Source organism: Pithys albifrons, chromosome 10, assembly GCF_047495875.1.
Source record: "Pithys albifrons albifrons isolate INPA30051 chromosome 10, PitAlb_v1, whole genome shotgun sequence".
In the NCBI taxonomy this organism is placed as follows: domain Eukaryota; kingdom Metazoa; phylum Chordata; class Aves; order Passeriformes; family Thamnophilidae; genus Pithys; species Pithys albifrons.
This window is the reverse complement of record NC_092467.1, coordinates 29,515,019-29,538,228: the sequence shown is the minus strand read 5'-3', so window position 1 is coordinate 29,538,228 and position 23,210 is coordinate 29,515,019. Positions and strand designations below refer to the sequence as shown.

General features: G+C 44.8%; 1 protein-coding gene across 2 annotated transcripts; it reads left to right on the top strand.

Moving 5' to 3' along the window:
• On the top strand, window positions 1–18,502 carry C8B (complement C8 beta chain). Of its 2 annotated transcripts, none has more exons than XM_071564913.1 (12): window positions 1–181; window positions 1,761–1,884; window positions 2,928–3,069; window positions 3,571–3,712; window positions 5,915–6,047; window positions 6,897–7,088; window positions 9,113–9,353; window positions 11,161–11,289; window positions 12,143–12,306; window positions 13,860–14,013; window positions 16,432–16,500; window positions 17,872–18,502. In XM_071564913.1, the coding sequence occupies exons 1-12, from the start codon at window positions 45–47 to the stop codon at window positions 18,021–18,023; spliced, it is 1,779 nt and encodes a 592-aa protein (XP_071421014.1). In that variant the 5' UTR covers window positions 1–44; the 3' UTR covers window positions 18,024–18,502. The 2 variants fall into 2 exon arrangements, with proteins under 2 accessions (XP_071421014.1, XP_071421013.1); XM_071564912.1 differs by having other exon boundaries at window positions 1,758–1,884.
• Window positions 18,503–23,210: the final 4,708 nt, after the last annotated feature.

Sequence of the window (23,210 nt, the reverse complement as noted above, 5' to 3'; positions counted from 1 at the left end):
CTTCTAGTGCTTGACCCATTTTCAAACCCCCACCAGCAGATGGAATGGGAGCAGTGGTGGTTTCGAGTCGCCGATGGTACGTCGGAGCGATGAGCACAACACGCGCCGCGTTCGCTCCCTACCCAGTCACACTGTTGCTGCTTTGTGCTCTACTTGGCATCCAAACTGCTCCTTGCTCTGGGTGAGTGTTTCTGGAGCCACGTCCATGGGATGATAAGATAAACCATCAGAGTCAGCACAGCCTCTGTGCTTTGATGTTGTATGGTCCCTAATCTGTCTTGAGCGATTTCTGTATTTCTAATGACCAGCAAAAGGCATTGTTTGAAGTTAACACAGTGCAATGTGTGTGCCTTCACAAAAGTAATCCTGGTGATAAATTTGAGATGACAAACTGCCACAGCCGTGTTGTAACGGGGAATTGTTTGCAACATGCAGCCTCCTCCCATGCTAGCTGCCCGACAGAGTGCTGGGGAGACAGGGATTGGCTGTCTTGGAGTGTGTAAATGCTGAGGATTCAGCTGATAGCTGTTCCTTTCTCTGCTAGCTTGATAGATTTTGCTCCTACAGAGAACTGTGACTGTAGTCTTCCCAATCTAACCGTATTTTTGCCCTGTTCTCTGAACTTTGAGCTCTGATTTCATGCCTCAGCAAGCTGATGAGGTTTTGTAATTCCTTTATTCCATGTGATTTTTAATATGCTGTAATGGGAGCCCCATGCCAGGCACTAAATCATACTTAAAGCTTCAGCTGATGCTGTTCCTTGTCTTGATGGAAGAATTGGGAACACTGCTGTGGTAGTTTCCTTGTCAAATTGGGTATGCAAAGAAACTAATTGTCAACATTTTACTAAAGCTCCCCACTCAGATGAGGTCATAATGGAAGCATTTGTCTGGGACCAGGATTTAATCAAATACTGAATCCACCAAAAAAGTAGGCAGCATTTTAGCTCTGACATTGTGGAAACCTTGGAGACAATTATCACATGAAGGGGGAGATAGTGGCTGGGGTAAAGTAAAGGCTCACACTTGGGGTTCAGGTTCATTACGGGGTTGAAAGGGATTAATGGGTTAATGACTCCCTATTGTGAACTGAGAATAGAGTCCAAGACTAAGGGCTTTGGCCAGCTTGGGAAAATAGGCTGCTCAGCAAAGAGAGACACTTAAGCTTGGTTTTCAAAACTGCTGAGTGCACACCAGCCCCTAACATTGAGACTGGTGTTTGCCATGGAGGTATCTGGTCTTGGAGCTGTTCATCGTGTATGGCAGTGAGGTGCCAAAGTGCTGCCCATACAGTGAGCAGTGGGAAGCCATGGGGCAAGGGCAGCAGCTGGTGGTGCAGATTTTACTGCTGCCCACTTGCCAGGTCGTTTGATAGGCCTTGCACAGCTTGAGGTGAAGCCCAGGTTGGTGGGTCGTGGGTTGAGTTTCCCATGGTGGCTAGATCAAATATGTGTCCTGCAGTCACCCCTTTTGAATGCTCTGCAGGGTTGTGGTCGTGGTGGTGGTGTAGAGGACTGAGTCTGCTCTTGGGCATTGGAGAGTGGATCAGGTTTCATACAGAATCAGTGCCAGTACACAGTGAGCACTGAAATGTAGAGATTGTGTGCAAAACTTGATGAGGTCTAATGAGTGTTGGTTCTCTGGTGTGCAGTTTTGCACAAGTGTAGGCCAAGTTGCTCCATCCTTGTAGATCAGTAGTTTCACACCTTGAAGCTCTTGTGTTGTTGAGCCCAGTGGTGAACAGTCCCTTAACCTCAGCAGCACCAATGAGAGCATGGCCAGCAGCAGGCACGTCCGGTCCGTGAGCGACGCACCACAGCCCCGCGACTGCGCCCTCTCCGCCTGGTCCTCATGGAGCAAGTGTGACCCCTGCCAGAAGAAAAGGGTGAGTGCTTGTGGTCTAGGCACAAAGCCTGAGGAACCATGAGGCAGGTCCTCCTCTGAGCCCTGTCTTTTTTGTCTGTGGGGTTGGGCATCTGGGGAGCTGCTGGGGAAAGTGCCGTACAGGTGAAACCCTGGGTTTTCACTTCAGGTGGCTTTCAGCTCTTCAGCTCACCACCCCCAGGAATTCCAGTAGTTTCCAGGGTGCCTCACTATCCTGAGAAGATGTAAGCCCAGGCTTGGTGAAAACACAGGTGGGAAGCTTGGGCGTTGCAGGGACTTTCTTCCCAACGCATCCACATTAATGGTCCCCCGTGGGACCTGGAGACACTCAGTGCATCTCAGCATTAAGATGCTTTTTCTTGTCTGCCAGCCAGCATTTTCCACCCAAGAAGCCCCATAAAATGAAAGTAATGATTCCAATGGCATGAAGAGCAAAATCCCCATTGCCAGAGAGACCTCTGCTAACAAGTTGGAGAAGCTGTTCCCAGGCTTAAGCAGAAATAACCGGTGATGGGAGCTGGGAAGAGTGAAGCTTCATATCAAAGAGTTAATCTTAGAAGCTGGGGAATAAAGGAGCACTAACATATTGGATGGAGTAATTGACTGCTTCACAGCAGTGTTGTGGGCGGAAAAAGATCCCTAATGATACAGAGGGGCAAGTAAATACACTGACAGAAAATAACAAGGGATGTCGTTACCGGCGCTAATTGAAAGAGAGGAGATGGAACCAAATCCTTCCTTACTCTTGCAAAGTCCTGCACTACCCTGTCAGGCTCATTTATACAAACTGTCAGAGAAAAGCAAACTTTCCTTCATCCCTTCCTATCCTCAGTCTTCCCTTAATAAAATTAAAACTGTCGCAGATCAGAAACCTTTGAAATGAGGCACTTCACTAACATCACACTTCTTTGCTGACGCTTCTTTTTTTAATGTGATAGTGCTCTTAGATCAGATCTCCACAACACAAAGATTGTTTTTTAACTTGAGAAGCATAAATTTCACAGTTTCTGTACACTTGAGTCAATATTTTTTATTTCATCACAGTACAGATTTGCCCGCCTGGAACAACCCTCTCAGTTCAATGGAGATCCCTGTGATTACTCTGACAGAGAAACCGAAGACTGTGTTACAAATAGTCCTTGCAGGAATAGAGTTAGATGTGATGGGTTTGTGTGTGCAGTGACAGGTAAGGACTTGGGGAGTGGGAAGTGCAGGTGCTCAGGTGGCATCTGTGACACCACTGTGCTGAACTTTCTGCTTCTACAAGAGTTTGTTGGGCCAAAGGGATGTCGGGAGTTGATCCAGCTCTGTCCATGCTTGTATTTGCATCAGTGATTTTGAGTGAGTCCATCAGCCAACATCTGTCAGTCTAAAGCATGTCTATAAATCATCAAATAGGAAATTAAACCCCAGTTATACAGTAAAATCTACAGCACAAGTGACAGCAACAGGAGAACATGCACTGGGCATCCTTGACATCCTTTCTAGGTTGAGCAATGAATTCTGAGATTATGGAAGTTTTGAGTGAAACTGAGCAGATGGAGTTTGCTGATCCATGCAGATAGAAAAGATTTTTTTTTCCAGCTAGATTTGAACCATTCACTACAGGAATCTTTTGTTTCTAGACTCTGAGTCAGGGAGTGTGATCATAGGTTGTTTTATGAGTGACTTACACCTTGCATCCTAGGGAGGTGCATTGCACGGAGGCTGCTCTGCAACGGGGACGATGACTGTGGGGATCAGTCAGATGAAAAGAACTGCAAAAAAGTGTTTAAGAAATGTGACCAGAAGATGGATCAATACTGGGGAATTGAGAATCTGGCAAAAGGGTAAGTCAGTGACTTTCATGAGATGTTTGCTTACTTAAGGCTTAGAATGATCTTATGTGACTTCAGACATAAACACTGAACAGAGAAGACCTGTAGCAATTGCTGTATCCAGGAGTGAGTGAGGATCCAACAGGCTTTGGGAGCCTGATCCAAAGCTTGGTGGACATTGACTGGTTGAAGTAAGTCTAGAGGAGGGTCACCAAGTTGATTAGAGGGATGGAGCACCTCTGGTATGAGGAGAGGCTCAGAGAACTGGGGTTGCTCAGCCTGGAAAAGAGAAGGCTCTGGGGTGACCTAATTCCAGCCTTCCAGTACCTGAAAGAGCTACAAGAAAGATGGAGAGAGACCATTTACAAAGGCCTGGAGAGACAGGTCAAGGGTCAGTAGCTTCCCACTGATAGAGAGTAGGTTAAGATTAGATATTAGGAAGAAATTATTCCCTGTGAGGGTGGTGAGGCCCTGGCACAGGTTGCCCAGAGAAGCTGTGGCTGCCCCATCCCTGGCCAGGGTTGGGTGGGGCTTGGAGCAGCCTGGGACAGTGGAAGGTGTCCCTGCCCATGGCAGGGAATTTGGACTAGATGGCCTTTAATGGTCGCTCCCAACCCAAACCATTCCATGATTCTATGAAATCAGCATCTTGGGTTGTCTAAAGTCTGAACCTTTCTGTAGATTTGTCTCTTTACACCATGTATTGATTTGGAGGGAGGGAGTTCAAAATTTCTTTGATTTCTTCCATGACAGTGAGAGATGGTGGAATTTATGAGCTTTGTGTGACTGGGGTAGGGTTAACCTGCATGTTAGCAAACTCCAGCTTTGTGGGGATTAAAATCCAAGTCTGAATTGATCCAGTTTTTACAGGATAAGACTGTGATGACTTTCTGTAAGATCAGACTGTGTGAAAAGAGTCTTTTCTCATTCTGCAGGGAAAAAACGCTTTTTATATAAAAAAAAAGGAAAAGAAAAAATCATATTGCAAAGAAAAAATTATAATTTTCTTGTTATTCTCTGGAGATATGGCTGCTGCACTTGTCATTGCTAATGCTTTGTACTTCTGAGTTTAATCAAAATTAAAAATAATGTTGGACAATTATAGGAACATGCTTCTCATCTCTTTGAAGTTACAACTGCTCAGTAATTTGCTTTTAGTGGACTTCCCATTTTTTCAGATTTTTCTAAAATTAGAGTTAATTTTTTACAGCTTCAGAGTCATTATGCAAGCCTCTCTCCCCCCAAAAAAGGAGAGGCAAGAGGCAGATCCAGCAGAGTTCTGGAATGCTAATAGGGACACTCATGGATTATTAGCAGTTTATCCTCTTTTTTTTGGTAAAGTTTTATCTAATTACACTTCTTACCATTTGAGTTTGTGGAGGTGAGTGCCACCAGCTGCGTGCCAGGAGGGTGGTGTGAGTGTGTCCTGACAGTGACCAACAGAAGGGGTTTTACTCAATAGATCCCATGGGCAGCAATAGGAAGAACAGGTTATGGAGTTTAATCTCCTCATTTACAAAGGTTGCAGTGCTACATCTTTTCTTAGAGCAGATTTCTCTCCATCATCCACTGAAATCAAAGAAAAACTTATCTGTGACTTCAAGGATTAGTTGAACAATTCCTTGACTACCTTTATTCTTGTTCCCTGGCAATTTTTGCTCTCATCTACTGACCTGTGTTGATCCTGTTAAAGATTTTGACTGATAAACCAGACCAAAGGAATGTGAACTAAAAATTGGTCTGGATTGATGACATGGGTTGGCAAATCTGTCTTTAAAGATCTTGCTGGATGCTGTGAGCTTTTGGGGATGCTCAGGGTGGGCAGCTGGGTGGGATGGGGATGGGGTTTGGCTGGTCCACTTTGTTGTGCTCTTCCCAGAGACCTCCAGCAAAGGCTACAAAAGCTGCCAATGCTGGTGACTGTAACACTGGTGTCATTCATTGCTGGGTGGTGAAAATTGCCCTTCATTTTCATCAGGTGCCAGAATTTGACTCTGTCTTTTGCTTTTCTGTTAGTCAGTTAGGGTCTTCTGCAGCAACTGGGATGTTGTACAGGAAAAGAGGAAAAACTTTCTTTTTGGCTTTCAAAACAAATATGAAACAAAGAGCCCTCAGCCAAACAAAGCAATCTCTTGCCTTTCTCACCCAAGGCACTTGGTTTTTACCTCTAAATTAATGCTATTGTAAAATATTGCTGTTCTGCTTCATCTGCAGGTTAAATATCTTCACAAACGACTTGGAAGGATTAGTTCTTGATCACAGGTATTATGCTGGGGGATGTTCCCCTCATTATATTGTGGACACCAGATTCAGAAAGCCATACAATGTAGAAAGCTACACACCAGAGGTAGGTGTCAGATTTATCTGCAAATAAACACACATTCATATATTCCAATAGATTTCGTGCACAGAACCAATAAAGCTTCATTACTAGATCATTTTATTAAAAAATTACAAAAAATTCTTGACACCCAGTAGGATCAGAGTGAATGTAACCCTATTGTAGAAGATGACCATGCCCCATATAGTCTGTGATGCTGAGCACACCCCCTTACAATATCCATATGCACTGGAATAGGTGAGAATGTTCCCTTGGACCTTGTCATTGCAAAACTGACCCTTTTACCTTCCCAGTGCCACCTGTCCAAGAGGCCCCATAAGATACCCAGTGGGAATGGGGAGGTTAATTTTAGATGGAATTGTGGAGTGCATTGAGAGCCACGCTGGGAAAGCTGCCCTGATGCAACAGCCAAGGGTTGAGGTGCACACCAAGTTTGTTTCTGTGGTGCATCAAAGCTATATTTCAAATATTATTTATTTGACCTTAATGCTTTTGATGACATAGCACGATATTTTTGAGTGTTGCCCACTAGGAAACATTTTTCTTTCAGAATTAATACCTTAATTGATGTCTGTGTTTATCATTTCACCTTCTTTGCATAAGATTGACATATTAAATGAAAGCCTGAGGACCTTGCAGTATGGAGCAGATAGTAGCTTTCCTGCTGCTGTAAATCAAGTATTCTTGAAGTACCTGTGTTAATAATAATAGTGCTTTGCAATTATACAAGGCTTTTCATCTTCAAAGTGCAAGCATTAATTCCCAAGTATATTTGTATCTGCATTCCTTCCCCATGCTTCAGGTATACAATCACTGTGCAGGAAATGAGACATGTTGTTTTTCCTTTCTGTTTAGACCAAAGGCAAATATGAATTTACAATGACTGAATATGACTCCTACTCAAATTATGAAAGCTCTGTCCTGAAGGCAAAGGCTTCACAGTCAAGCTTTGGTATAAAAATACCAGGAGTGTTTGAGCTCGGTTACAGTTCAAACGACAACAGGTTCAAGAAGTTCATTCAGAGGATGAAAAGATTTTCTTCAACTGTAAGCACTGCTCCACTTAATTCCGTGCTAGTGTGTTATCTGTAAGTGTGTGTGTGTCAGTTTGATGCTCATCATCAGGTCTGCAGCCCCGACCAGATTTTGCCATTTACCCAAGTCTTTACTGCAGCCACAATGCCTTCATTTGTGTTTGCAGCATCCAGGAGCTATTCCATTCACCTCTCAGCCAGGAGCTGGGCTGCCTAACCTCTGAAATCAGCCACAACTGATAGAGAGGACTCCACGAGCCTCCTTGGTCCCTTCCACCTGGATATTCTGTGATTCTGTGTTTCTAACTGAGTGTGGTCTGTCCAGTGTCCTGCTGGGCATCCATATTTGGATGTTTATAGTGAAGCCATTTAAAGAAGTGAAACTAGGCAGCCTGTTCAAACAGCCTCCCCTCCACACAGTCACCTGTACAGGAGATGTACAGGTGATGTGGCCATGGGTGCAGGGCCATGACAAGGCCTCACTCTGATGCCAAACAAGTCTGGGGGTGCAGAGAGCACAGTGACTCCTCCAAGGGAATCTGCCCAGGTAGAATCAGGTGTAGGTAGCAAAGCCAGGAGCTCAGAGTTCCCTCTGCCCTACAGGTGAGTGGCAGTGACCAGGTGAGGTATCTGGGGTGAAAGGAGGCCAGATAGGATTTTTGCACTTCCAGAAATTCCTGCACCTGTACACACAGTCCAGGCACTGGTCAGCAGTGCAGGTGGCTGTTGTCTGTGTGATCCCTGCAGAGGATCACCTCACACATGGAGGGCCATCTCTGGTTCGAGGTGGGTTCAACAAGGCAGGAGCTGTCACGTCGGTAAACGATAATGCAAACGGCAAGGCCAAGCTGTTCCACTGTAGGGCAGCCTTGACAATAACATAGAATGAAAACTGCTAGCAGGCCTTTCCTGGGTTTAATTATAGACTTAACACATGTCATTTTGCTTTGGCTGAAGTGATCTTTCTGCCACGTGCATCATTCACCAGAGTAGGACACACACTCCACAAAATACAGATGGCATCATCACTTCCAGTCGTGTCTGTGGATGTTTGGTCACAGCTGTGAGCTGAGACTGGCCTTAAGCTGGCTGGAGAATCTTGAAGCTGTAACTCCTAGGACTGCTTTATGAGGTTGAGTCTGAGGTAGTGTGCACCATCATTTGTCCTTTGTTTCATCTGGTATTGCTGTAAACAAATGTAGCTCTCATCAGTGATTTAATAGTATCACTATCTATGTCTCCCTTCAGTGTAAAGTACGCTCAGGAATTGCAAAGTATTCCTTGTTGCTATTAAACTTGCATTTGCCTCCTGCAAAGTGACATTTCTCACAAGAAGATCAGAGGTATAGGAGAAGCATTTGCAATAGATATCCATAAAGAAACCCAATACTAAGCCTTGATTTTATTGTATAAGCTGCAGAGTTCTGTACTGAACCCTCCCTAATGTGCTTGTCCTGCTGGCCCAAACAACTGGGCACTAAATCCATTGAACATAATGAAAGACATCTTCTGTTCCTGACTTTTATGCCAGAAAAGGGAGAGATATTATTTATCCATGTACACATATCTACACAGAGACATATAAATGCTCGTGCATGTGTGTCGGAGTGTTTGTATTTTCTTCTTTCCTTTGAGTTTCGATAGCAGCATATTCTGTGAAATATGAATACGGATTAGCCAGAGAATTACCAGTTCACATATAAATCATGGCTTCAGATGTCAGAACTTTTCAGGAGAGAGTTTGTGAGGGACCAAGGCCAATCAGTGTTCCCAGGAGTGGAGCAGGCTCGTGGGATGCTGTGGTGTCCTTGTCTCGTGGGTGTGCCAGACCAGAGCCTGGCCCCTGCCTTTCCTCATGTCCCAGTCATGGCCTGACCTTCAGAAACTTCACTGCTAAAAGTTCTGCTAAGTTAAAAGATTTCCAGTTGCAAAATTGATAAATCCTGAACAGTGCTAGTTGTTTAATAGCAGATAACCACACACTGTCACAGGGATGACATCTCTCACTTCTTTTGGATTCTCTTGTGTTTCACATAGTCCAGCAAATTCATTCATGCCCGTTCTGAGCTGGCTGTTGCTGTTTATAAGCTGAAGCCCCGAGGCCTGATGCTGCATTATGAGTTCCTGCAGAGGCTCCGGCAGTTCCCAGCAGAGTACAGCTATGGGGAGTACAGAGAGCTCTACAGGGACTATGGGACCCACTACATCACCGAGGCTACTGTCGGTGGCATCTATGAATATACTTTAGTCATGAATGGCAACGAGCTCCAGAAGGCAGGTACGTGCACCTGGGGGGTGGGAAGGAGCTTTGGGACCAGCTTTGTGGTGGGAAAATCCCTCTGCAGATGCACGGGGGTGGCTCAGATCTGAGGTCAGAAAAGAGTAGGTGGAAGAAGGAGTCAACAGCGTCTCAACGAAAGCCTGCAGGAAATGTGGGGGTAGAAGAGCTTTATGGCAGAGAGTAAAGTGGATTTCAAAGCATGCTCAGCATCATGAGCTTGTCTGGTGCTCAGGCTGTGGGTGCTGCCAGTTCACAAAGAAGGGCCCTGTAGCAAGTATTTTACACGACACATTTGGAGGCTGACAAGAGGTTAAGATGAATGACTATCATGGATCTTAACACTTCTGTTAGCTTTGAAAACCTTCACCTAAGTTCTTTTTCCATTGCCTTTCAAATGGCAGTTTTGAAACACCTTTAGCCTCGAGAGCTTTTCCACCATGTAGGAAACAGTAAATAATTTGCTGGGTGACCCTTGTGCCTGACATTGCTCTTGCTCTTTGACTCTGGCATCCTTTGTTGCAAGAAATGATGATTGTTGTGTAGGACAGAGCGAGCTGTGTGACATTAATCAATAGCTGCACTCTCAGTTATTTATTCATTGGCATGGCAGTGAGGAACTGCCTCCACTGTCCATTTGCAAAGGCATTTAGTGGGCTCTGCTGTGTGTGATGCTCAGTCTGTTTGCTCTTCTGCTGTCTGGGAAGTTCCTTATCCTGTAGTCAGAGACCAGAGTGACGGAATTTAAATTCAGATTTCAGATAATTGAAATTCTGACATTGTTTCTCAATTTCAGCTGTTGGTGTGGTCACATCACGAGCCACATTTGTCTGAACTAATGTGTATTATTGTTTGCATCAAAATCTTCCACCCATCAGTGTTTTCTGACCTAGATCAGGATCCTACAGCAGTACCAACATCTTCACACTGTCCCCAGTGCTGAGCTGGGCTGTAAGTTCTCACTATGGCTTTGTAGGTCCAATCTGAGAATTCAGGTTTTTCCCTTCAAATCCATCATTATGTTTGTACTGTCTGTGCTGGAACTCAAGGGTTGTTTTTTTTTTTCAAATCTAGTATCAAACACAGTGTCACATGGTTGGTACTTCCACTGGTCTCACATGGAAACCAATAGCCCAGATCAAAGAATCGTGGAATCTTTTAGGTTGGAAAAGCTCTCTAATGTCATGGGGCTCACCTGTTAACCCAGCACTGCCAAGCCCACCACTAAACCAGGTGTCCAAGTGCCACATCTGTTAAATCCCTCCAGGGCTGGTGACTCCACCACTGCCCTGGGAAGCCTTTGCTAGTGCTAAACAACCCTTTTGGTGAAGAAATGTTTGCTAATATCCAATGTAAATTTCTATGAAACAATTAAGGCTCTTCTGGCAGCAGAGTTGGAGATATGAGCTAGCAAAGGAGAAGCTTTGCCATCTATTACTCTTAAAAGACCTGGCTCCTGATGGTGGGGATGCGTGGTGGGGAGTCCATGGTCAAAGGCATTCAGCATTTAAGAGGCAGGCCAGGCTCCCACCCATCTCAGCTCTGCTTAGCCCAGCACAGCTGGGTGGGTAAACAAAGGTCTCCTCTTCCAGCATTTACTTTGCATTTCCACTTGGTTCAGAGTTCTGTAAAATGTAGAGATTTCCTTTCCTATAGTTCTGTTAAATATCAAAAAAATACTTCTTCATCTTATCTCCTTTCTTTTCCCAAAGCAAAAATACTTATCAGCTCCCATTTTCTGTGTGTATGGATATAAAACATCAAACAGTTGTATTAAAACACTGCCATTTTCTGCTGTTTATTTAAGGTTATTCTCTGAGAGATGTCCAAAAATGCACCCAGAGTGGCTTTAACATTGGTGCAAATATTGATAAGGTCTATGTGAGGCTTGGAATAAATGCAGCTGGCTGTAAATCCATTTTTAGAGAGATTGGAGGTAAGCATGAAACACTTCTGCCATTTCATTTCTAGCCCTTGTCATAGTGAAAAGAAGATTTTGTGATCTTGCCTGCCTGAAATATTTCCCCACTCCCTCACAGATGCTTTTGAGTCTGCTGACTAACCCCAGCCAGACTTAACACAGGGGAGATTTCTCAAAGCTTGGGTTTTTTCCAAGATTTTCTTTACTGGGCAGAAAATAAATAACTGCTCAGCATTCCAAGGAAAAGCAGGGACAGATCAACCATTACCCACCTGGCTGTCTCTCTGTCTTACCAATCCCCCACCTCTCAGCAGAACAGCCCAGCATTCCCCTTTCTTCTCCCAAAAAAGCCCTGATGGGGAAAACAGGGAGGTAACGGTGTTGTGGGAGCCACAGGGAACATGGGGAGCTGGGGGTGTGCAGTGGGAGGAGGGTGCACCTTAAAAATTGTGGAGAAGAACAAGCAATATTCCTGGTGGTGAGGAACCCCAGGCTGTGGAAGGAGCTGTGAGCTTATAACCATAGGGAGGAAATTTAGGGCAGAGACATAGGGAGCAGGAGAGAGGCATGGGGTATCCTTGCAAGGAAGCAGGAGAAGGCATGGGGTATCCTTGCAAGGAAGCAGGAGAAGGCATGGGGTATCCTTGCAAGGAAGCAGGAGAAGGCATGGGGTATCCTTGCAAGGAAGCAGGAGGGACACAGGACACTTTGTAGGAAACCAGGTGTGAAACACTTGTGGCCTTTTTCCTTTGCCCCCTGAGTGAGATGGGTCCTATACAGGTGTGTTTCACTGTTAACTTACACCTCGACTGCAGTCCACAAAGACATACCTGGGCATAGTTGGCTACCTTGTGAATGTACTTTGCAGACATCACCTCCAGAAAACAGTTTGTGGAAGATTTCATCGTCCTGGTTCGGGGTGGAGCGAGTGAACACATCACCACGTTGGCCTACAAAGAGCTGCCGACGGCTGCGCTCATGCAGGAGTGGGGAGATGCTGTGCAGTACAACCCTGAAATCATAAAGCTAAAGGTACCCATCCCTTCACTCAGCTGAGCACCTTGGGGAGCTCTGTGTTTAAATAGATGGGATTTAAAGAAAAAACCCCAGAGGAATAATAGTCCTTATTGTGCAGCATAGTTGCTCTAAGACTGGGAATGAAGAAAATGAAAGGTGTGATGCTTTAAAAAGTGTAGTTGGAAGGACACAGAGCAAACAGCCAGTACCTCCCTGGCACTTTCTGCAGCAGAGGTGGCTTTCCCAAGCCCCTGGTGTGCTGTGGACTGACCTTCCAGAAATGGACTAGGAGGTCTCAGGGCAGGAGACAAGAGAAATGCAACCCTCTGCATCTAGATCCCCATACAGAAAAATCTCCCACAAGAAATGACTGCATTCTTTGTGTTGCCTGGCATCAGTGACCAGGCTGCCCAGTGAAAAACCTCAGGCAGATGTAATTTGGCTTTGGTATCTTCATTTCCATACCAATATCCCTGTGGGGCTTGAAGATCAAAAGTACCAGCGGAGTGTGACTAAATGTCAGCCCAAGAATGCTTAGTTAGGGAAAACTAAAGCAAATCAGTTCATAAATCATCTGCTGAAGGGACTTGGCAGGTCACTCTTAGTGTATTTCCTCATTTGTATGATCTGAATTCAAAAAGCAAAGTATGGATCACAGATAATTGATGAAGAGTGGATGTACAGCATCAGGAAATGACCATTTTTTATTGAAACATTCTTTAGTTCTTATAGTTTGAGCCTGTGAGAGCTGGAGGGTGATCTTTGATGCTTCCTTTGTTGCTTTGACCTGTATGGCAGCATCTCTGTAGTGAGGATGGGAATTTGGGATGGATCCTCTGATGACACATGGCATTATCATCCCACTGCCATTAGTGGGTGATTGGCAGTATTGAGACCCCAATACTTTGCCTTCTCAGGAGAAAAGCCAAAGTCTCCTTGGTCCCTATTGCATGTTTACCATGTTGTGCACCCTCTTGTCTTATCCCACCAACCCCATCTGCAGATGGACATCAAATCCTCTCCCTTCTAGAGCGAAGTGGAAACTTTATCTTGGTTCCATAAAGATAGAAATCAACCTTGATGTGCAGAAGTGTTGAAGGTGCTGATGTGAATTCCTGTGACCGGCGCCTCAGGCTGTGCTCAAGGGCTCTACTGGGGATGGAGGAGATTTTGGTGGATAGGTTTTTTGGGGGTGTTTTTTAAATCAGAGTAAGTGATCCCACTGAAAATGTAAGTTTGAGCAAATCTGGTCTGAAAATGTCAATATCAAGCATACAGATGAGAAAAGATTTAATCAAACTCCTGTGAAACTTTGCCTGTTTCTCAGCTAACAGTATGGCTGATGTATTTTGTTACACATTTCCAGCTGCTTTGGTGTTGGAAACCAAGGGGAGTATCCTTCTTAGCATTCCTGACATCATGACAAGGTTTAAGTAAATAGGAATGGGAAACCTGGAGCCTGTACCACATGTCCTTCATTTCCCTTTCCAGCTGGGCCACCACTGAGCCTTGTGATGTTCACGGCATCTTGAACTTGGAAATTAATGCAGTTTCTTCCCTCCCTTCAGGCAGAGCCACTGTATCATCTGGTGACTCCCACTGACTTTGCCAATGCAATCACAATAAAAGAGAATCTGCGCCGGGCTCTGAATGAGTTTCAGCTGGAGAGCAGCTCCTGCCGCTGTGCCCCGTGCCACGGCAATGGCATCCCCTTCCTGCGAGGTACGAGGAGTTTGCACCTCTTTTCTACCCTCTTAAGAGAAATTAGTTGGGAATTTGTGGGGAGAGAGGAAGCTTGGCTCTTTAGTTTCTCATTTCTTTTTCAGGTAATTATTTTTTTAAAGTTGGTCTGTTTGTAGAGTCCTGCGAAGCAAAGACAGTAAAGTCGAATGTTATGGGTTCCCCTAGGTGGGCCTATATTTGGGCTCTGAAGTGTGGACTAGGCTGAAGCTGTCAGCTGACTTGAGCTGGGCTGAGCTAACAGCTGACCTCTTCTAGCCAGTAACTTTGTATTCCATACCACATTATGACATCATCTCCAGGGAAGTAGGAACCAGTGTGGGAGTGGTTAAGGCAGTCGCTTCTCAGCCCTCCTCTTGGGAGGACTCACGATGCTGTCCCAGGGGGGATAGAGAGGACCAGGCCCACCACTGGCTCACAGGGTACCTCAGGAAAGTAAAATGTGTTGTTCTGGGTCTCTCCTTTCTGCTTGGGTTTGTCTCCCTGGGGAATAAGCTTCTTCTTAAGTAATGTGTAGTTAGGACAGTAGAATTTGTGTGTTCGTTAAGAAGTTGAGGTGGGGAACTTGTCGTTGTAGACTTGTTTGAGTGTATATTTGTACTCTCTTTTAATTGTCTCTTTCTTTCTGTGAAAAATATATGTAGATTTAGTATAAATGCAGTTAGAAGTGTTTTTTTTTCTTTCCCCTCTCTTTTCCTCCCTTTCCCTGGTGTTAGGAGGGAGGCTTTTCTCTCTGTGCTTGGGGGGGTTGGCAGTTGCTTATCTCAAACCAAGACATCAAGGGATGTGTCTTTTTAAATGGGAGTGACCATCTGTATCAGTTTTATGGAAGAAATTGTTCTTTCTCAATTATGCATTTAAAAAAAGCCTTTGACATCTTGAAGCATCCTTTGCTTTTAAAGATTGCTTCCATCCTCCTGGAGAAGTGACTACAGTCTCAGCATTAATTAGTGTTTGTAAAAGTGTTTTGAAGATGAAAAGCACCATATAAGTGCCAAGCACTGTGATCACCACCACCTCCCCCCGTTTCTGATAGACACTGTCCTCCTTTGTAAGCAGGCTGTGATTTAAAAGTGAAGGGGAAAAATAATCAAATTGAATGAAAACCGCTCTACCTAAACAGACATAGATGATGTGATGAGAGCTTCTAACAAAGGGACCATTTTGTCAAGTGCCTAATTCCAATCTGCATCTGCAAAATTCCTGATGAGAATCATTATCATCAAATTGTATCTAATGCAGAAACGATCACTTCAGGTACCACCTAGTTGATTGTAGCACTTCAAGGATTTCTCTCGTGATGACCCTTGTTTAAATAACTTTGTCAGAGCTGAGTCAGGTTAGTGTTTCATTTAGGATCTTCTCAACAAGAGGTTTCAAATGACCATTTATTTTCCTAAGTGGGAGCTCTCCTCTGGGTTCCTGCCATCGAATGCCCACAGTCCTGGGCAGCCAGAGCAGGGATATGTGGACTTGTCCTGTGCCACAAAGCCAAGCTGGGATACTCCTGTCCCAGGTGCTCATTCCTGCTGCAGCAGTTTGCTCTCTCTCAGCTGTACCAAGAGCTCTCTGTAGACACCCCAACGGCAGTGCTGTGTCCAGCTCAGGGACTCCAGCATAAGGACATGGAAGTGCTGGAGGGAGTCCAGAGGAGGCCATGAAAATGCTCTGAGAGTTGGAACCCCTCTGCTTCAGAGACAGTCTGGGACAGCTGGGGTTGTTCAGCCTGGGGAAGAGAAGGCTCCAAAGAGACCGTTGAGCCCCTGCCAATGCCTCAAGAGGCTCCAAGAGAGCTGGAGAGGGATTTGGGACAAGGGTCTGGAGTGACAAGACAAGGGGGAATGGCTTGAAATTGAAAGAGGGCAGGGTTAGATTTGACATTAGGAAGAAATCGCTCCCTGTGAGAGTGGTGAGGCCCTGGCACAGGTTTCCCAGAAAAGCTGTGCCTGCCCCATCCCTGGAAGAGTCCAGGGCCAGGCTGGATGGAGCTTGGAGCAACCTGAGCTGGTTGAAGGTGTCCCTGCCCATGGCAGGGCGTTGGACTGAGATGAGCTTTAAGGTCTCTTCCAACCCAAACCATTCCATGATTCTGGGATTTCTTTGGGAGAGGAGCAGGGGGACTGTGTGGTCCCCTGGCTTGAGGAATTACTGCACAAGTGTGTTGGAGTTTGAGCTGCAGTGCAGTGGCAGGAACAAATGGCTGGGGAGGAGAGAGGGGCGGCAGGATAGCAACATCTCCCCTCTTTATTGCTGTTTTATCCTTTCACTGCTGGAAAAAAAATGATGACATTTCACTCTCTGTCCCTTCCTCACACAAGATGAAGTACTGAAAAGAAATGGGTGTCTGCAGGAAAGTGTGACTTGAAATCTCTAATTCCCACCATCTATGCTCTCTTTCAGGAACAGAGTGTGAATGTTTATGTCCACTTGGCTACAGTGGCACTGCCTGTGAGATCAGCAAGAGGAAAGGTGAGAGGGGCCCCAGTCTGAGGAGACAGTCCCAACTGTGTGAGGAGTGCAGCTGTTGGGTGGGGAGTGATGTCCAGCACTGGCTGCCCCCAGCCTGCCCAGCCCAGTGCACCAGGGGTTAATTGGAGTCCTGCAAAAGGGTCAGACATTCCCTGCCCACTTCTGAATTTGTTTGCACTCATGGGGAGGTGGGTTTATTCTTCCAGTTCGAAGCTGAATGTATGTGCCTTGCAATTGTATCAAAATATGAACTCCTGCCTAATTTACAATCCGTGACAAGCCTCAGGTCTCCTCCAACAGCTCTGTTTCCCAACTTTTTCCTTTTGATAAAGCCAGCATGTTGCAAACTGTTCTCCCCAGATATGCTACCATGCATTTTAATCTTAAAATCTTATTATGTTGTTTTGAAGCCTTCACTAATATTTCTTGGTCACTTTAAATCATTGCTGTCTCCTGACGTTCTTAACTCCTTCTAGTTTAGGATAATCTGTGAATTTAATCATTTTGTTTACTTCTTCCAGCTCATTAATTTAGAAGCTAAATAATATGAGATCCCAGGCACCCAGAGCTCTGGCACCATCCCACAGTTTGATGCAGTGCATTTATCACTGGGCTATGTTTATAGTCGTACCCAGTTCTTGTTCTGTATGGCTGTGTCCTAACTAAGCTAGGCTGAAATGCATTTTAAGCCAAGCTTTCACAGAGCAGGGGGTCAGTTTTATAGGTGTTTCTAGGAAAGTCCCTGGAGCCTTAAACTGTGAACTCACACCTTATTTCAGTCTGTTTGCCACACACGTAGTCACATCCAACCCTCCCAAAGACTCACATCCATCGACTTGTCAACATGGAACTTCCTTTCTCACTCCCCTTTCCTCCTTTTATGTGTTGCCTCCATCATTCTCAGGACTTTGAATTTATGTCAGTCACATGCTCAAGGTCCAGAAGAATCAGTGTAATGGGAAAAGCAATGAAGAGAAAGCTAAATAATCAAGCTGTTGTTCACTGAAGTGAACATTGCTCCTCCCACCTCAAAATGTGGCTGAGACAAGTTTAGTTGGTGTGTTTCTTATCTAGGCTTGGGCTAAATCAGAGAGAGAAACATCCTACAAGCATTTATAAATCTAATTGACTTTTTTTTCCCTTTTTGTCCCTTCCTAAAGTGTAGTTTGAACAAATATTGGAAACATTGAACAGAGAATTAACATCTTCAAAACAGTCACTCATTGTTAATGACTCCAGTATATTGTTAGTGATGTAGACAGGGGCAGAGCTGTTTGTATTCAAATATGATTCATGGAAGCTGACAGCTCTTCCCATGGAAAAGCTGCTTTATTCTGACAGTCCTTTCCAGCTTTGGCTTTTCTTTTCCAGATGCTGCTGTTAGTGGAAACTGGGGGTGCTGGGCCAGCTGGTCTCCGTGCTCAGGAGGTCAGAGAACAAGAAGACGCCAGTGCAACAACCCTGCCCCACAGAACGGTGGTTCCTTGTGCTCAGGGCCAGATGCTGAGACAGTTACTTGCTAGAGGGAATCATAAGGAACATACACAGAAGTGATGGGCACTTGGCAAACTGGCTGAAAGATGTCCCCTCAGTGGCTTTCTGAGTTGGCCTCACTCTGTTTGTGTGTCTCGTCCAAGTGTGCTGAAGTCAGAAACATTTCAAGACACTGGGAGCTGGGGGAGTGTTACCAATCACACCTTTGGACTTGCCTTGCAGTTCTCCCATGGAATTCAATGTGCTTATTGACCTTAATATTTTGCCTTTTCCCTATCTTTATTGCAATTGGCTACCTGAGACAAGCTTTATCTCCTGCTGTATTTGGTGGCTGCCTGATTTCAAATTGTACTGTCTTGTTTTTGAAGGTTCCTTTGAGATAAGAAAAGATTGTTTGATCTGAGGCGCAGCAGAATGTGCACTAATACGCAGCTCCTGTGCAGGCAGCTGTGGCATGTGGAGCAAAATACAGCATATTAAAGGCTAAATCTCAATGAGCACAACAGTATCTAATGTGACATTTAAAGCCTCTGTGCCTCACTACTCCAGTTTCCTAATTTATTGTATTTAACTTAAATTGTCTGTTGTATGAGAAATTGTCTTGAAGGAGCAGAAACCAAATGGTGACACCAAAGTGTTGTGGGATTGTGTAGTATTTGTTCTCCTACCACAGTGATGAGCCTCCTCCTGTGCCTTTCAGAGGCAAAACAGATACACAGAGTATCAGATGGGTGCTCAGATATGGCTTCCTTGGGAAGGGGAGGAAGGACAGAGGGATGCAGGTGGGATGGATGGGGAACTGGAAAGCAGATGCTGCTTCTTCTGCTGCTCAGGGATATTGGAAGGCAGGAGAGATGGCTACACTTCATGGAGAGGCTGTACCTTGACTAGAGGCTGTCACTTTGGGATGCCAGGGCCCTCCACTGGAGCAGGATGAGCTCTTCTGTCATGGGCAGAACCACAGTCACAGAATGGTTTGGGTTGGAAGGGACCTTAAAGACCATCTTGTTCCAATGCAGGGACACCTTCCACTAGACCAGGTTGCTCTAAGTGCTGTCCAACATGGCCTTGAACACTTCCATGGATGGGGCAGCCACAGCTTCTCTGGGCTAAATGGAACTTTTTGGAATAATCCCCTGAGGTCTTCTGCCCTTAGTAGTTGCCTTTGCTACAGACAAGCTCTGGTTCACCAGTTTGATCCCATGAAAGCTTGTATTTCAGTAGCTGCATTGCTCGTCTGGTCAGGGTAGAGCATCTGTCTGGGAGAGAGTTTGGTATGAAAAGAGCCAAAGTGAATGGTTTGCCTTTTATTACTGTCCCTGGAGCTCTGTATCACAATCCAGGTCTAACAACATAAGAACTTGGAATGTGGGGCACAATTCCATGGCCAGCCCAAGCCTGGATCGTTCCATGGACTTGCCTCCTACAGCTTTGTTGCTGGTTAATGATTTTTGCAAAGACATTTGGCTGGGTCTGCTGTAAAATAACCAGCAATAGCTTTGCTCCGAAAAGCAATTCCACCAGTGCAAATTTGTTCATAAGTGTTGTGAGCCTTCTAACATCTGCAAGGTCAAACTCTCTTTTCTGAGGGTTTTTAGCAGTGCTGGTGATGGTGGGTTGGTATCTCCAGTTTCTCCCCTTTCAGACTGACGTTGTCTAAATGTAATTCCTGTAAGAACAGCTCAGGCTTTCTGACATCTGAACAATGGAACATGCATTTAGTTGTAGCCCTCATGCCGCCTCCACACTTATCCACAAGGTTCCTGTGACAGCTTTAAAAAAGGCAGAGCACGTTGCATATGTAAAAGAAGAGTGCTCTGTGCTCATTATGGGCTTCATAATTTAACTGCCAACCCAAAGCATTTCCCTTTTCCACTGTGCAACTCTGATATCTTTTGTATGATAGAAATTTGCTGAGTGATTCGTTCTGGGTACTGGTCCAAGAGGTCACTGCTTGTGAGAAGGGTGGTAGTCCTCAAAGTGTTTGGAAGGGTCACTGTGGAATCTCTGCAGCTGAGAACTCTGAGCATGGTTTGTGGGTGCCTGTGAGGGCACATACTGCAGTGTCATTGCCTGCCTTTGACAATGACTGATATAATCTGATAAAGGAAATTTCTTAGATGAATCAAGTGGCTTTTGTAAATTTAACCACCTTCACTGATCATCAAGCTGATTAAATGTAGTGGTGGTGCCTCTCTCCATTGGTGTGGCAAGCAGACCTGAACTGGGACACTTGTTCCCAAATCAGAAAAGCCTAGATTTTTTGAAGTGGCAGTGCCTGGGTTTCTGTATTTGGGTTTTTTTTTGGGGGGAAGAAGAGATTTGACAGTTGTCAAGATCAGCAGGATAGTCTAACTGAAGGATGAGTTCAACAGTGGTTGAATATTCAGCCTGTAGGCTTAGAAGCCTCCCATAAAGGACATAACTTCATCTTGTCCTTGTGATTTTGTGCTTTGATTCAACTAACTAATGATTTATTATAACCTGGAGGGTAATAAAAAATACTGTGCTGAAGCTTTTATCGTTTCATTTTGGTTCACATTAAATTTTGGTACTATCTTTTACTGGTGTTTCCAACTTCCACTTTCTGTGTAAGTTTAGATTAATAACCCACATGTGAGAGCTCAGGAATGCAGTGCTGGTTGTGCTGCTCTAGCCCATTTCTCTGCTTAAGATACTTGTCTCAGTGGACTCTACTACATCCCAGATTATATTTTCACAAGCAGTTTGCTTGAGGAAAAAAAGAGTGTAAACATGAAGAAGCTGTATTTTTTTGCACCTCCCTGCTTGAAGACATTGCTGCTGTCATGTTGCTGGATCCAGTCAACATGGCTTTGGAAACTCCCAAAAGGGTATTTCAGGTAAGTTGTAATTGTCACATCCAGTTTTCCCAGGACAAAACCAATTTGGCTCTTGCCACCTCAGATGTCTCCATCAGGAGTGGGTAAACTGGGCTGTTTTCCAGCCTGGGTTCCCTTACTGCCTGTTGTGTCATATCATGTAGATATTTTGTGTGGGGGCTGGAACATGGTCCAGGCTGTGACTGGGGACTTGTAAGGACTGTGGTACCATAGTATTGTTGAGTTACTTTTCCATGCTCTTGTTTCTCCCAGTATCAAATAGATAAGTTATTCCTCCCCAGGTTTGCTCCCAGATCGAGAGATGTCATTGAAGGCAACCCAGAAAGTCCATGCAGAGGTGTTAACATTCCCTAGATATCCCATTTCAATACCCCCCTGCTTCTCTAGATCAACAAAACTAGAGGTGAGTACAGTAATAATGACCATTATGAACATACATTTGTACTTATTTGTAATGCAGCACTACATGTCCCACCGTGTTGGGCATGATAGAGCAGCACCACAAATGCCAGTCCCTCCCCAAACTTGCCAGAATCTGGAATTTCTTTTGTTTCAGGTTTTTGGGTTGGGATTAAATGTTTTGTATCTTCCTTTGCTTGTGCATTGCACTGTATAAAAAGGAAGGCAGTAATTTTTGAGCTGCTCCTGCTGGGGAATTTTTGCCTGCTCTAAAAGCACAGGCTCAGAGGGACACAGGCATTGGGGCAGTCGACGTGACATTGACCCTGAGGTAGAAAACAGCTCTGTCTCAAGCACTGCCCTTATCTCCTCTTCTGTTAGCTGGTTATCTGGAGCCTGCACCTTGCAACCTCAGGTGTATTGTCATCAATCATTTGCTATTTTCTTGTGCGTGCTGGTTCCTCTCTGCCCTTCCTTTGTTAATAACCCAGTTTGCCTATATCCATAAAAATCTCTGATTGTGATACCATTTATCCCGAGTGCCACACATCCATCATGTGCTTATGAGTGAGATAAACAAGGTCTCCTGGGAAATACGCCGCGAGAAATATATATAGGATAAATAACTATATCAAATGTATGTCAGTGTGCAAGAGGGGAAAATCCATTCATTAAAACCTGGGTGGAACTGCAGTGTTTTATTGTACCCTCTAAGCTTTTAGTTTAACTAAGAAACGTACAGTTTTGCTGCTTATCTCATCTTGCACAACTCTCATGCTGCCCACTTCAGCAGGAGATATATTAGCTTCTTTGACTGCTATTGTAAATGTGTAATTGCTCATAATCTTTTCTTTTTTTTTTTTTTTTAACCAGACCTTACAGGCAGCTTCTTGCTTTCCTTTGACTTCAGCTTCGCTGCTCCTGAGTTTCAGCATGTGGATGAGCCCTGGGGGTAGTGGAGGCTCAGTAGGAGGAGAGGAGCAATACCCACCTACCTTTGGAATTTGAATGAAGCCCTTGGGTTTATGTTTCATTGGGTTGTGAGGTTAAAGATGAGAATGAACAACTGCAGGTAAAACACAGCTTGTTTTGCTCTTATTTATATATGCTTCATAGTGGCATTTTATATGTGGTTTCTTTAATCACTTTATTCTTTTTTGTGGTTCTTCAGCCTATGATCTGTCCTTCAGAAACAGCTCTAAAAGCTGAGGATGCAGGTTGCCTTCCTGCAGGTCCCATCACTCCCCAGCCTCCAAGGCATCACATCTTTCTGTTCATTAATTTCTTCCCTCTGGTCACAAAAGAAGCGTACTTGGCTTCTTGACTAAGGTGACTTTATACTCATTTATTTGCAGGCGTTTTCCTGGCTCCTAAGAAGTCAGTGTAAAAGTAAGAATTGCCTAAGAGCCAAACTGCTGGAAGAGCCCTGTCTCATATTTCTCCATAACCTAATGGTTTTGAACTAAAAGAGGCAATTCAGACTAGATATAAGGAAGAACCTTTTGATAATGAGGGTGGTGAAACACTGGCACAGATTGGCCAGAGAGGTGATCGATCTCCTATCCCTGGAACCATCCAAGGCCAGGTTGGATGGGGCTCTGAGCAATCTGGTCTAGTTGAAGGTGTCCCTGCTCATGGCAGAGAGGTCAAAAATGGATTCTCTTTAAAGCCCTCCCTTCCAACCCAAATTATTCTATGATTCTGTGATTCTAAGCAGTTGGTATAAAGGTAAGAATCACTTATGAGCCAAACTGGTCCTTGGTGTAAGAGCCCTGTCTCATTTTCCATATAACATACCAGCCCAATGCCAAACAGCAGTGATCAAACTCCTGATGGGACAATCTGCGATGATACTCCATTTCACATTCCTCTGGAATGTCTAAATCACACCGGTCTGTGGGTGCTTCATGCTGCAGCATTTTCCTAACACAGAAGATCAGGCCCCTGGGAGCCAAT